The sequence below is a fragment of the Didymosphaeria variabile genome (genome assembly GCF_027946475.1).
Source record: "Didymosphaeria variabile strain IMI 356815 chromosome Unknown scaffold_2, whole genome shotgun sequence".
NCBI lineage: Eukaryota > Fungi > Ascomycota > Dothideomycetes > Pleosporales > Didymosphaeriaceae > Didymosphaeria > Didymosphaeria variabile.
The window spans coordinates 3288747-3302161 of NW_026611621.1; the positions used below are offsets into that span (position 1 = coordinate 3288747).

General features: G+C 49.7%; 7 protein-coding genes across 7 annotated transcripts; 3 read left to right on the forward strand and 4 right to left on the reverse strand.

The window, feature by feature from the left end:
* Nucleotides 1-862: 862 nt before the first annotated feature.
* On the reverse strand, nt 863-2380 carry N0V89_002785 (uncharacterized protein; the record flags this gene model as incomplete). Its single annotated transcript, XM_056211591.1, has 3 exons — nt 863-1146; nt 1435-1723; nt 2354-2380. 3 exons carry the CDS (start codon nt 2378-2380, stop codon nt 863-865), a joined length of 600 nt encoding a protein of 199 aa, XP_056075064.1.
* Nucleotides 2381-4048: 1668 nt separating this feature from the next.
* Nucleotides 4049-4603, forward strand: N0V89_002786 (uncharacterized protein; the record flags this gene model as incomplete). Its single annotated transcript, XM_056211592.1, has 1 exon — nt 4049-4603. One exon carries the CDS (start codon nt 4049-4051, stop codon nt 4601-4603), a length of 555 nt encoding a protein of 184 aa, XP_056075065.1.
* A 1232-nt stretch (nt 4604-5835) lies between these two features.
* On the reverse strand, nt 5836-6385 carry N0V89_002787 (uncharacterized protein; the record flags this gene model as incomplete). The annotated part of the gene is made up of 2 exons (XM_056211593.1): nt 5836-5852; nt 5941-6385. 2 exons carry the CDS (start codon nt 6383-6385, stop codon nt 5836-5838), a joined length of 462 nt encoding a protein of 153 aa, XP_056075066.1.
* A 123-nt stretch (nt 6386-6508) lies between these two features.
* Nucleotides 6509-6840, reverse strand: FAE1A (Feruloyl esterase B; the record flags this gene model as incomplete). The annotated part of the gene is made up of 1 exon (XM_056211594.1): nt 6509-6840. A coding segment is annotated over one exon (332 nt), but the record flags the coding sequence as incomplete, so codon positions are not given.
* Nucleotides 6841-9319: 2479 nt separating this feature from the next.
* On the forward strand, nt 9320-9930 carry N0V89_002789 (uncharacterized protein; the record flags this gene model as incomplete). Its single annotated transcript, XM_056211595.1, has 3 exons — nt 9320-9548; nt 9598-9807; nt 9869-9930. 3 exons carry the CDS (start codon nt 9320-9322, stop codon nt 9928-9930), a joined length of 501 nt encoding a protein of 166 aa, XP_056075068.1.
* A 369-nt stretch (nt 9931-10299) lies between these two features.
* Nucleotides 10300-10725, reverse strand: N0V89_002790 (uncharacterized protein; the record flags this gene model as incomplete). Its single annotated transcript, XM_056211596.1, has 2 exons — nt 10300-10423; nt 10475-10725. 2 exons carry the CDS (start codon nt 10723-10725, stop codon nt 10300-10302), a joined length of 375 nt encoding a protein of 124 aa, XP_056075069.1.
* Nucleotides 10726-11898: 1173 nt separating this feature from the next.
* N0V89_002791 (uncharacterized protein) lies at nt 11899-13380 on the forward strand (the record flags this gene model as incomplete). Its single annotated transcript, XM_056211597.1, has 3 exons — nt 11899-12154; nt 12204-12624; nt 12672-13380. The coding sequence occupies 3 exons, from the start codon at nt 11899-11901 to the stop codon at nt 13378-13380; spliced, it is 1386 nt and encodes a 461-aa protein (XP_056075070.1).
* Between the last annotated feature and the right edge of the window lie 35 nt (nt 13381-13415).

The window sequence follows — 13415 nt, forward strand, 5'->3', positions numbered from 1 at the left end:
GTCTGATGAGGTTGGCAAGGTAGTCTATTCATGTGAATAGCTCCCATTTATCGATGTCCTTGTATAGGGAGACGCGCCGCGGTGCGCTAACAATGATACTGGTATTGTAATATCCAAATTCTCAGTTCGGGTAGCAAAGGCCCAACAATGTTGGAATCTCCGTCCAATCCACTCGTCTTGATAGGAAAATAAGTGCGGATCGCCTTTCTTTAGGTATTGGTCAGGTACTTTACGATCAACGTCGACGCAAGATATCGGTGCTTTGCGAAAAGAATGCCCCCACCCCTACCATGGTACAGCTCCCTATTTTAATTAATTGTATTACTCATAGTACATATCTACTTAACGATTAGTTAAAATGCGTTGGTACATCTATTTTGATAGCTTGGTGCCCTATTTTAACGTCTACTACAACTAGATCTTGCTATTCAACAGATCTAGCTAGCATTCAACAAGATCTAGCCAGTAATAGAGTGAATGTATCATACAATTGATAAAAGCTGGGGATCTGTACCATGGTCGGGTGGGGGCATTCTTTTCGCAAACGATAATAGTAGTGGCTGATCCTTAAACTTTGTGTTGATTTTGGCGAAAGGAATACTAAATACAGTTCCTCCGGACGACAACGCTTTGTCTTGTACTAGTCTCCTTTGTTTGCGGTGGAGTCACAGTGTGGGTTGGACCCGTGCAAAAATAACACAACGTGTAGAAGAGCAGTGTCCCCTCCAGTATACCGCATCAAGATCCCCCAGTGGGGGCGCGCAAGAGCAAAGGGCTGGCCGTTGTCCTATTCGAGTCCTACAGGTATCGCACTTCGCATCTTCACGGCGCATCGGTTAGTAACTACATCGGGTTACAGACGTTATTGGGTGGCTCGCGCTAACACGGCCATGCTTTTCATCTCGGCGAGATCGTGGGCAGTACGCTCCTCAGGTGGCCAATTTTTGGCAGTGGATCGCCCCTCGTAAAGCTTCCTGAGCTGTGGTTTGAACGCGTAGAACTGTCGAGTGAGATCAATGACAAGGCCTTGCTTCTCAGGCATCATTGTGCCCTGTGTGTAGGAGCTTCCATCGTTGATGTCGAAGTCGGTGACGCCAACTTCCAGCAGTGGCCTTCTTGGTGGTAAGCCAGGGTGCACTGCGTCTACTGGCTGGCCCATGAGGTGAAGCCATTCCCGAAGAAAGACGTTTGCAAATAATGCGTGGAATACCACAACACGTGTGTTCTCCTTCCTACGTACGACTCTTCGGAGTGGTGTAAAGTAACGCTGCGACATCCCAATCATCAGGTTACTGTCAATGAATATCAAAGAGGGCCTAGACAAGAGTGGTTATGCAACAGATAATGAACAGAACACGTGCATTGTATGTTTGACATACAACTACGGCCACATGTATTATACTAATACAAAGTAGACGCCATTCAATTTCATACACCCAGTCTCAAGACAGAGCTCCTCGTTGACCACTAATGGCTCCAACCCTGTGTATAGTCGGGAGTCTGGTCGGTCGTCCCTTGACGGGTGTGTTGTCCTAACAATCTCAGAATCTTCGGCGTCATCATTACGGATGTTATCTCCGTCTAGGGACTCGTGATCGATGGAGCTGATATCGCCGTATTCGTCATCATCGTCAGGCGACGTGTCACCACCGAAGTCGTACTCCGATGACTCGGGCGAATCGTACTCGACTAGCTCGTCGTATGTCCGCTTGCGCATGTCGGGCTTGGTCGTTCGGATCAATTCGAGATAGAGGATAGAGAGGCTTGTCGCACTTAAGTGAGGTGGAAGAAGGACGGCTAAGGGACGGCACTAGGTACTAGGTGCAGAGACGCGCCTTCCGCCAGAAGGACGCCAGTCTTCCACACTCATTAGCAACAACGCCCCATCCTAAGCCTATAGTGTAGTAGAAAGCTTACACATGAGGAGTGTATTACTCGAATTGCTTAAGACAACGAGGTGAAGGAACAGAAGCTTTAGATTACAAAGTCACTGCTACTATTATGGTAATAGCAGCGCGGCTACATGCTATTAGATCGACCACACACTGGCCGACATGGATTCAGAAGAGCAAGCTGGTAAGTTCCACAGACAGGCGTTTGAACTCTTCACACCATCGCGATACAACCACCGCATCCACCAAGCCATCACGCCCCTGCAGCCCATCTCTCCCACCAACCATTAATACCCAACAGCAACGCGAAGGTCTTGACGCGAAGGCCAATCGTTCGGTGGACAAGACGCGAAGGTCAAGTTAGGGATGAAACTCTGCGGCTGCAGTTGGGCAGATGACATGTATACACATGGGGCAGGCGCAGGCGGGGGCACTTCATCTTTCCCTCCGCCAACACGTACCTGCTCCACCCCGGAGCGCGTCATCATTTGTGGCTCCTTCAACCGAAGAGGGCGACGACTGACAACTACACTGCATTCGCTTACAGACTCGTTGGCCGGTATTGAGCAGGATGCCACCCGCAGCGCGCAGCAAGGAGCCGATCAACGATATTTTGTTCATGTGTAGCATCATTCAGCACTGATCTCGGAGAATTAAAGCAGAAGTTGAGTGAAGCAAATCGGCTACTCTTCATACCAGTACCATCTCCATGGACATCGGTGCCTCAAGCCGCCCGAGCGATAGAGAATCAGCTAGAATGGCAGAATTTCAAACCCCCTTATGGGAAGGGATTCTTCAGTCAACGTAGGGGGAAGTTTACCCGTAAACTTGTCTTTTATCTACTGGGCAAAAAACTACTGAAGTTCGGAAAGCCACCTGTCGCAGCTTTCCCTGAAGCCTCGCTGTCGCGACAGACAGAGCAAACGATCCCCGAGCACCCCGACACAAAGAGTGACCATACGACAGCCCAAGGACCTCCTGATCGTCAAATTGGCGATCTTCTATACCATAGCGATCTTCAACATAATGGCATTCAACGCGACCGCACTCAACCCAACACCCACCAGCGCAACAGCGGTCCAGATCTGGCTCATCATGTTCTCACAACTAAACGTTCAACTGCGATTATGAAGATGTCTCGTCGGATTGAGAATGGGGGAGCGGATAAAGAGGCCTTCGCAGAATGTGAGGCAAGTCCCGAACTACATCCAAATCTGGCGTCTCCCGTTGTCTCAGACCATAACGGTACTACGTCCCTGCGAGATCTCGAGTCGAATAGCGGAGGCAGTCCCACCTAAAAAGAGATAATAGATATGGAGACTGCTATTCTATCGGGCTAAAACTATAGAACTAGGTCTAGTTCTTATAAGGCTAGTTAGCTAGGACGAGGTGCACGTACGCAAGAAGATATAGTTTCTAGTATCCTTATAGCTAAAGGTGTAGCTGCGACTAGAAAAAGGGCACGTTAAGCTAGGAAGACGCTGGTGAAGACTAAGGCTGCAGCGAAACCGCCCTAAACGACAAATGATTGTCGGAAGCGTGCGTCGAAGAAGTCACGCTATAACGTAGCTTATCTACCCACCGATGATGAAGAGCACGAGGACTTTGAACCCTAGGTATATTAGGGCCCAATCTTGAAGAATGCATGTTCTTGGCTGATTGGTATTGCTTGCACTTAAAGTTGTGTGTAAAGCCCACACTGTGATTAAGGATGTGTAGCAAGAACCAGCACTGCTACGTTCATCCACTGAGCACCTATTCCAGGATATGTTGCTAGACTTCTCTGCCGATACCGTCTTCAACTGCTTGGGGAAGAGGTGATCGCTTATCCCATGTTCTGAATCGTGGTGTTGGACTCTGCTCGAAGAGGTTGCTAAATGATCCGAGGCTGCAGTTCCCCGCACCCGCCCCACTTTGGACTACGGAACACCTGATCGGGATCCACATGGCAAGCACGCAAGACTTCATGGATCTGTTGCAATGTCTACACGCTCACTATTGGCAGCAAATTCTGATCAGTATTTCACTCTATACCTTGTCCACCACACAGCTATTTCAATCGGATCGTCAGGTCTGCATTACCGGGCAGCATCATATTAACCGACCTCACAACCAGAGAATCCGTTTCGAATAAACACACATCGACAACATCGATAATGACATCAGAACTATCATCAACACCGACCCCATCGGGCCATGACCATTACCACGATCAAGAGCACCACCATTCGGGCCCAGAAGATGCCTGGAAAACAACCGGCGTCCGTGTGATTCCAGCAGACTCCCTCGAGCCTGTAGGAGGCCAACACATGACACCAGGCATGGATCGCGCAGCCGCAATAAACTTCGCACGTGTGGGTGCGCAGAAACTATGGGCTGGCACAGTGCACATTCACGCCGGCGCCAAAACCGGAGCACACCACCACGGCCACCTGGAATCGGTCATCTACGTACTGAAAGGCAAGGCAAGGATGCGGTGGGGAGAAAAGCTTGAGTTCACAGCTGAGGCTGGGCCTGGGGATTTCATCTTCGTGCCCCCGTACGTGCCGCACCAGGAGATCAATGCCAATGACAACGAGAAGCTAGAATGTGTGTTGATGCGCAGCGATAGCGAGGCCGTTGCAATTAATCTACCGGGACTGGAGCCCGTAGAGAGACCAGAGACAGTGAAATGGATAGATCCCACGCATCCGGATGGAGCGGGGGCGTAACATATCTGAAGCGGTGCTGGGCGCAATAGGTTAGCTTCTGTCAGTGTGCAAGATACTGAAACTGAGTTTTAATATGCTATCTACTTTGCACACAACAAATTGCGCTCAGAATAAGCCAAGCAAAATCGCCATCGAAACTTGAGCAATCATGGAGTGATAACTACCATCTAACTGATCGGCTCATACTCATATAAAGCCGGAGACCTATGCTTGCTGTGACTTTCAAACCAACCACAGTATTTCGTAGCACAGTTAATGATTGTTCTTGAAGAGGGGATATAAATACGCCTCATGGCGGCGTAGAAACTAATCAGAATGTACGGGGAGATCATCGGCGAGTGGCTTATTCACAAGACAAGCAGCATGGTAGCTTTAGTTCACACCATCAAGATTTAGACTTCTCGGTCACTTTTCCAGAAGTTAGTCCCAGAGAGTCCTACAAAGATGTTCGTCAATGCTCAGGCCGATCTAGGCCCACCTTTACTCGGTCCAAGTGAAGGAATTGTGCATGCTAATCCAGTGAAAACCCTAGTGCTGCAGAGGGAGAAGTTTTAATTCAGAACAAAATTTAGTGCTTGGATCACTATGAGCCATGCTCAGCAGATCGAACATCTGCCCATTTTCCACGCGAAAGGATCCCACTGCAAGGATACTATGACAATCTTATGAGATCAGTGCGGTGACGTCATTATAGGAGTGTTTACACGAAGGCTGCTGGCGCGTTCGGAGAACGAGGGACTCGAGTGTGTCTCCGATCTCACCTGGGCACCGACGCGAACTCCCTCGGCGGTGTCGGGAAGGGAAAAAAGCTAAAAACAATGATTCTAACTGTCGGTAATGAGAAAGTGTTTCAGCGACACCGTAAGAGATGTGAGTTTCGTCAGTCAAATCCTACAGTTCCGAGTTCTGGCCTGTGACATTCAGTAACAGAGTTCGAACCACAATCATGAACTCTCCTCTGGACATGTACAAACGTTTTCCACGAGCCTCACAGACAGGGACTTCTAGAAGCCGAAAGGACGATGGTGAAACGCAAGTTCTTGATAATATCGGTCCGACACTGGATGGGTCTCCAAGTGATCTGCAGGAGAAGGTGTCGAGCAGATGTAGTATTGTGAGGTGAACGTGATAGTGTCTGTTACGAATACCGTGCTACTCGAAGATTATATTGGTCGGGATTGGGAAAAGTTTAGGGGACGCCATAAGAGATCGACTCAATAGCCGAGAGTATTCTACTTCTCGTACGCTTCTGGAGTGCGTCAAAAAGGTTTTACTGACTTAGTTTATGAGATTGACTACAGCTTGCAAATGCTACTTGAGTACCTAAGATGTGATACCGAAAAACTTGAGCAGTACAGGCTCTACTGGAGGTGCAATGTGCCCTACGCCCTGTCCAAAATATCCTACCAATTTGTTTGAATCACCGTAGATCATCTTCGTGTACGCTGCGCCTTCGTCCACGGAACTTCCAGTCTGGTTGGCCGTGTTCGTAACGCCAAGGACCGTGGACCACTGCTTGAGCTGCTCGTATCCGCACGTCGGACGAACGAGTGAGTCAGCTAGACCATGGGCGACCAGGAAGCGTGGCCGTTTTCCAGTGTAGCCAGGATAGGCGTTATACACGAATTGAGCCCACTGTGCCGGGGTATGAGTGAGCCCTTGGGCACAGGTTTGGTTTGAGCCCATAGGCGTAGGGTCACCTTTGGAGCCTGCAAAACAGCCGAAAGCGGTACCGGAATAGGCTGCGCCAGCTTCGAAAACATCCGGATAGGAGCCCACCATAACTAAAGGTGGGGGTGCAAAGTCAGTGTGATGTTCAGCAATCAGGAAAGTGGGTGAAGTAGGTGTTCTGGCCAGCTGCTCATGTCTGACACTTTCAGACTTAGAGTTGTAACCCTCGGAGTCTTAGACAACCGCCAGCATGAACACCCACTTTGTACCCCGACATTGCGTACCGTTGGTCATCATTGCACCAGAAGAGCCGCCCATGACGTAGACCTTTGCCTTGTCGCCGTTGTACTTGGTGAGTGTGTAGTTGACCATGCTGATGATGCCGAGGGCATCCCCATTGCCCCCATGGGTAAGAGATCCGGCATTGTTGACATCCCAGCAATTAGAGTACTTTGTTGTTTGGGGATAAATGAGGATGAAGCCTTGACTTTCCGAGTACGACGGCAACTTGGTGCCACTGTACCATTGAGAAGCGCTGCCAAGGCAAGGATGCAGCTTCAAGGCCCCTTAGCTTACGTTTCATTTTATGATTGAGGGAGCGATGATACGTACAGCAACAATGATGGCTGGATTTGAAGCAACTTTGGCTGGGACAGAGAGGTACATCTGTATGTTCGTGGGATTTGTGCCGAAGCCAGTCACCTGCGTCAAAGCTCCAAAGACTGCCCCAGTGCAGGCCGACAGGCCGAGAACGTGCTCTAGTACTTTCATGTTATGAATTGAAAATGTCAAAGACTTCGCGCGCAAGCAAATAGGATGCGGATATTGTCTGTCTTCGAATGTTGCAAAAGGACATCCAGTGGCTTTTTAAACATGCTTTCAGCCTCGTCACAGACTCTGGACGTGCTAGAACGGAAGATACCACGTGCATGCTGCCAAACTTCATTGACGCCGGATGCTTTGGCAAATAAGGATCTGTGTTAAAGTCACTTTGGAAGGACGTTAAATGCGACCCGAAATGCTTTAGATCCAGCTAAACTCAATGTCAAGAGAATACAAAGGTTTGACTGTCAATGGTGGAAAGCGAGAATTTGTTTAGCGATTCGCACTTACAACGAGGCTGTAACTATAGCCGGTGGGGCAGTAGATTGCTGCCCCGGGCGGCAGCTCAATTCGGGATCTGCGCCTCCATGAAAGGAATTCGGTCGCTTGGTACGGCAGCCATCGAATTATCCGGGAACCTGGTTCGACAAGAATAGGAGACAACGGTAGCCTGGTTCGGCAGCGATTTCATCAACGAAACGAACGTCTAAGCCTCTATTTAATCCAAGACTTCCACAACGTTCTATCTATGCAGAAACATGACGCGACCGCTCCGGTCATCATGATGAGTGTTGGAGCAGTGTCCTGAAGCATGATCTACTGTGGCGATTAGGAATTCATGCGCAGGAACTAATCGGAGAGCCGTGTTGGCTGGGGGCCTAGCCCGGTTTTGTCATGTTGATCGTTCTCCCAGATGAAACGTCCCTTCTATCTCCACGATATCATCATCATTCAATCGCTGGACCTCTAAGATCGTTCTCGCAGGATAATTGGGTGCCACGTTCTTCCAAAGCTCTTGCGTCACGTTGTTTACGAGCGGTCTCCAACGATACATGTCCGTTACAAAGACTGTCAGCCTGATGCAGTCGGTCTACGCGTGTTTAGTCCAACGATGCATGTTCGGACGTCATTTAGCTTACAAGATTAGCACCGCCAAGTTTAGCGAGCTGCTCCATGTTGGAGAAGGCTTGCTGGACGCGTGGCATACCGACTGGGGCGAGCGTCGTGTTGGTAGGGTAGAAGCCGCGCATACCTTAACAACAGTGAGTATGATCTTGGAAAAGGGAAAATTGGTATACTTGCCAGAGATGTATAAAGTGTTCCCGGCTTTGGTCATTAGACTCCAGGGTCCGCTCACGGTGAAGGACTGGTCCGGGTTGTACACCTCTACACCAAGCGGTGATGTGTAGTTCGGACTAGCTTGGCTGGAGACAAAGCCGATACAAAGATACCACAGACCAGAGATGATAGAGAACTTCATGTCTAAGAGAATCAAATGCGGATGTAATTGTTGATATGGGCATCTGAAAGGAACTATGTCGACATTCCACAGGTTAAATACCTACGGTAGACTTACACTGGTGGTGTTATACGTAGCCTGCCATGCAGTAATGGGCATTACGTTCATCATCTTGAGCCGAGTAGTGGTTCGTGATGGATGCTCGGAGGTAGGCTATCAAAAGCGGGGTCTCTAGCTGTAGAAGGTCGCACAATGCTTGGCAAGGCGGGCAAATGCCTTACGAAAAGTGGATCGCGTACGTCATACAGGCACGACAACTCAAACTCAAGACGTGAAGTGCGCATTTGTTTCAAAGGGTGAGTTTTGTGACAATGCTAGACATGCAAAGTCACTTTTTAGGATCACTGTCGACAATTCTAGTCGAGTTGCATACCTCTTAACCTGTGCAATACTCCTTACCAGAAAGATGCCGTTTCAAATTTCTAGGATCTAGATAAGATGTTAGAAAAGCGATGGATAACCAGACAATCTTCACGAGCGAAACAAATCATTACCGATCTAAATCCTGCAAACATGCTACAATCCATCCTCCAGGCCAGGCAACTATGTCTAGAGGTAGCATCAGTCTCGCGTAATCTTATCCCTTCCGATGTAGCCGAATTGGGGCCAAGTTCCTCTTGCACCTAACATACGTCAAGTTGCGGAACGTCTACCAGTCCATGCATATGTGTCGATTCGCTGCTGCAATTTTTGCCGTTGCCTTGTGAGCCGGTTGTGTTTCATGCAGGGCGTATGTAGTGAGCTGACAAGTCTAGCCCCAGTAGGTGGACATTGCTCGTATGAAGAGTATAGCGCATACTGGATTAGGGCAAAAGGATGCAGGGTGCAAAGCTTGTAGGTTCATCGACAACACTCGACATCAAAGCGCGATACATGATGTCTTCTTCCAACCTTTTGCTTTCGCAGTCTCATACTCCTCTAGAATGGGCAACCAACCGTCAGTCCCCGTACCAGGCACCGAATTGCAAGTCATCGGCGCAGGCCTTCCACGCACAGGAACAGCTTCTTTCAGCGAAGCGCTGCGCATCATTCTAAAAGGACCAGTGTACCACGGTGGCACACAAGCTACCTTAGCGCCACCCCACGAAATCAAGTCATGGATCAAACTTTTGTCGCATTGGCCGCCCAAGGATGCATCGGAGGAGAAGCTTGGTATATGTCCTAGAATCTCCACCAGGTTAGGTTGCTGATGGGCACGCAGTGAACACCCTGCTTGCGGCACGTCTCGAAGGCTACGCAGCAGTGACGGACATGCCAGCCGCAGGATTGGTGAAGGAGATGCTGGAGCTGTATCCGGATGCCAAAGTCATTTGTACCGTACGAGACCCGGATGCCTGGGTTAAGAGCATGGACACTGTAGCCAATGCGGCAACGCTGTGGTTTCTCGGTGTGGTCTTACTTCCTCTTCCTGGTATGTACCTTGCTCATCTGCGTTTGACTAAACGTTCTTGGCAAAGCCGTTGACATCTTAGGGATGCGCCATTTCCCCTCTTACATCAATGTACTGCGAAAACAATGGGGGGCATCTCTATGACGAGCGCGAGCCTGTGACGGTCCAGTCTTACCATCGGCACATCGAAATGCTGAAACAGATTGTACCCTCCGAACGATTAGTCTTTTTAATGTAAAGGAGGGATGGGAACCATTGTGCAAAGCACTTGGGGAGGAAGTGCCTGATGTGCCGTTCCCCAACATCAATGATGGGAAGGCGATCGACGCGCTAGCTGAGCGAATGGTGAAGAAAGGTTTGATCAGATGGGTTGCGCTTCTGGTGACTATCGGGGTTGGTGCCGTCTCATTGCTGATAAGGAGGAATGCAAAATGATGAACAAAGAAAAACGAATGAAGTAACATTAGTCTACCAGAGGTAAAGCTAGCGTCGCGGAACAATTGTAATACCCCCTCACAATCGTTCGATAGCTTCGAGTGCCTCCCGGACGCCAAAGGCTTCTTGATCTGCCAGTGTCTCGCTCCAGAGTCGTTCCATTACTTCCTCTCCCTCTTTAGTGTACATCAAAGGGTGAAAACTACGCACTCATGAGTATACGTTAACTGCAAACCTCGTGCAAGCAACTTACGGGAACATATCCCAACCGAACACGAACGAGCCGTGAGACTCCTCGCCTTTGATAGCAGCTGCATCAATGTACGTCCAAGCACCCTGCTCAGCCGTTCGACCTAGAACAGCCTGCATGATACCCATGAGGATTCTAGGCGCGCCCTTGGGTACTTCACGTCCGAGCGCTGTGTATGCGCTGAAGCCAGGGCAGAAGTTGTTGATTGTGACCTCGGAGGATGGGACTAATTGGCTCAACTTATGGACAAGCATTTGCACCAAGGTTTTCGACGTGCTGTATCTTTCTGAACCCACTGTGATGCCCGACCATTCTTTATCGAATTCGTTGAGCAACGGAATCGCGGTACGCTCAGTGAATCTGGAGCTATAACCCTGTGAAGAGCCAACAATAGTCAAGCGACCAGGTGAGGTTGAGGGGGCTCTTCGCCATGAGGGTCGGTAACAAAAGTATAGAGAGGAGTGCGGTGGAAAGGTAATTGACTTGTATCGTTTCCTCGTGCCCAGTTGAAGGAGACTTCGCAAATCTATCTATCATTAGAGTGTATATAACATGTACTGGTCATTTAGTTTGACATACTCGAGCTTCGTAACTCCGGCGTTGAGAATAGCAACGTCCAGGTTCGGAAGCCCTGCGCAACGGTGCGCAAAAGCCTGCACAGACTCGTACGAAAGCATGTCCAGCTCCCATGTTTCAATGTTGCAGCCAGGGCTTGCGCTTCTTATTGGCTTTGCCGCCTCTTCGCCTCTTTGCGTCGAACGTACACCTAGTATCAGACGTGTAACCCCGAGTGATGGGAGAATTCCGGCTGTTGCAAGGCCGAATCCACTGCTACCACCAGTAAGAACGACCGTTTGTCCTGTGAGAGATGGCAATGGTCCCGCAGGCCGATCTCTTTGCCGCGCCTTCGATATGACCCTCAGCAGGGAAAGATTAGGTTTGAGTGTAATGGATCCCATTTTGAACTATTTGGAGCAAAGCGATAGCATGCCAATGGAGCCCATGGCATCCCATGAACAAATCAATTTGTATAGATCCATCGGACGAATATCAAAATGCCAATGCAGGTATGGATGCCACGCTCAACCACGGCGTTTGCTGTTTTAGACCAGGCCGGATACCTGTATGCAGAATCCCTCAGGCGCGCGTCTGGTGTATAGTCGCTGACTGTGTCCACGAGCCATTGAGCCACTGTCGGTGCTCTTGCCGAAGGGGTGTTGGACGCTAGGGGTCGCCTAGTCCCAAAACGGAAGCCACTGTGGTCAGACTTGCCCGCCGTCAGTACGAGTACGCCCGCTGATGCAACCCTTTTCAGCTGCTACGACCTGCGAAGATGCCGACTGCTCGTCCGCATCCTGTTCCCCTGTGATTGTCTCCAGCAACGCAATGTTTTGGGAAGTCGCTCTGGTTTGTGAACTTCCCACACAATGTTCGAGTTCGTGTCCATGGACCCTGCTGGTCGAGCATTGCCCGCAGACAGGCTGCGCATCCGGAGCCGGGCTGCCAAGGACAAGAATAAACGTCCAGATTCACGCCGCTCTCGCAGGGAAGCTAAACGTCTTGCATTGCTAGAGAAAGAGGCTGCGGCGTGTGCAAGCCTCCCATCCCCGCCTCCTCACGACCTGCAGCTTGTCCCGTTCGCAGAGAAGCTAGGTGGCGATTCTCAAGAACTTCTATACAAGAGTGCGCGTAGCCTTTCGAAAGGCGATCGACGTGTCGCTAACCATTTCAGTATTCTCCTTCAAGAAATTAGAGCAAGGAAAGCCTCCGTTGGAACGATGCATTGACTTTACCCTTTGGGACGCCGCTTGCTTTGAGTGGTTGCAACAAGACATTGCGTTCCTGCAGTCGGTACTTACTTCGGCAGCCATGGTGGACGATGCCAATCGACTCTCAAAGAAAGAACCTGGCAATAAAATGTGGTATCACCTCCACCGTACTATTACTATTCTGAACAGCAGATTGAGCGAAGAAGATACCCATCTGCAAGATTCAACGCTCAATGTGGTTCTCACGCTCTCCATCTTGGCATGTGCCTTGGGTGATCGTGTTGGCCTGAGAACACATCTTTCAGGCCTTTGCAAGATCGTGCAACTAAGAGGTGGTATTGCTTTCCTTCTTGATCGACCGATGCTCCACTTTAGAATCAATCAGTAAGTACTCTACTCCCTCCAATCTTCCTAGACTGACCTACCCATAGCATTGATCTCACGTGGACCTTGATGTCAGGCGAACATCCCTTCTTTCTACCTGCCTTCACATCTTGGACAAGGGTGTTCCCTAACAATCGAATCGTGGATCCCAGGAAGAGCAGTCTCTCGGCCACCAGATTTATTGTTGATGAGCGACTAGTTGCTGTGTTCCAAGACATGCAACATGCAGTACGGCTGCTCAACCAAGGTGTAGACACGAAAAAAAGACACACTGGCGACACGTTCCAGCCGATACTGAATTCTGTACAATCACGCCTGTTACGTCTGGAAGGTCAAATTGATGATACATTTTCCGAATGCATGCGACTAGCTATGCTGGCTTTCCATTCACATGCGATGAACTTCCCTTCCGTTCAATTTCGCGCTACTTACTTGGAGACGCGCCTCAAGTACACGTGGAAGCTCCTAGACCAGGATGATGACTATAAGGAGAAGGACCGCCTCGCTTTAGAATTCTGGATTGCGGTGGTAGCTGCAGGCTCACTGTCAGGATTTCGCAATGACTGGCTTACGCAACGCTTTATTGCCACAGTGCGTGAGCACATACCAACTTGGAAGGAGGCCAACAAGCGGCTCATGAGTGTCATGTGGATTGAGGGCATACATGATGTGCCAGGAGAGATAACCTTCCGACGCTTGTTCCAGCACGACCAGGAGAAGGACTCACAACCGCTTCAATCACCACGAGACAATTGACACAATGGTGTCTCTTCCTATCGCTACGGATCGAA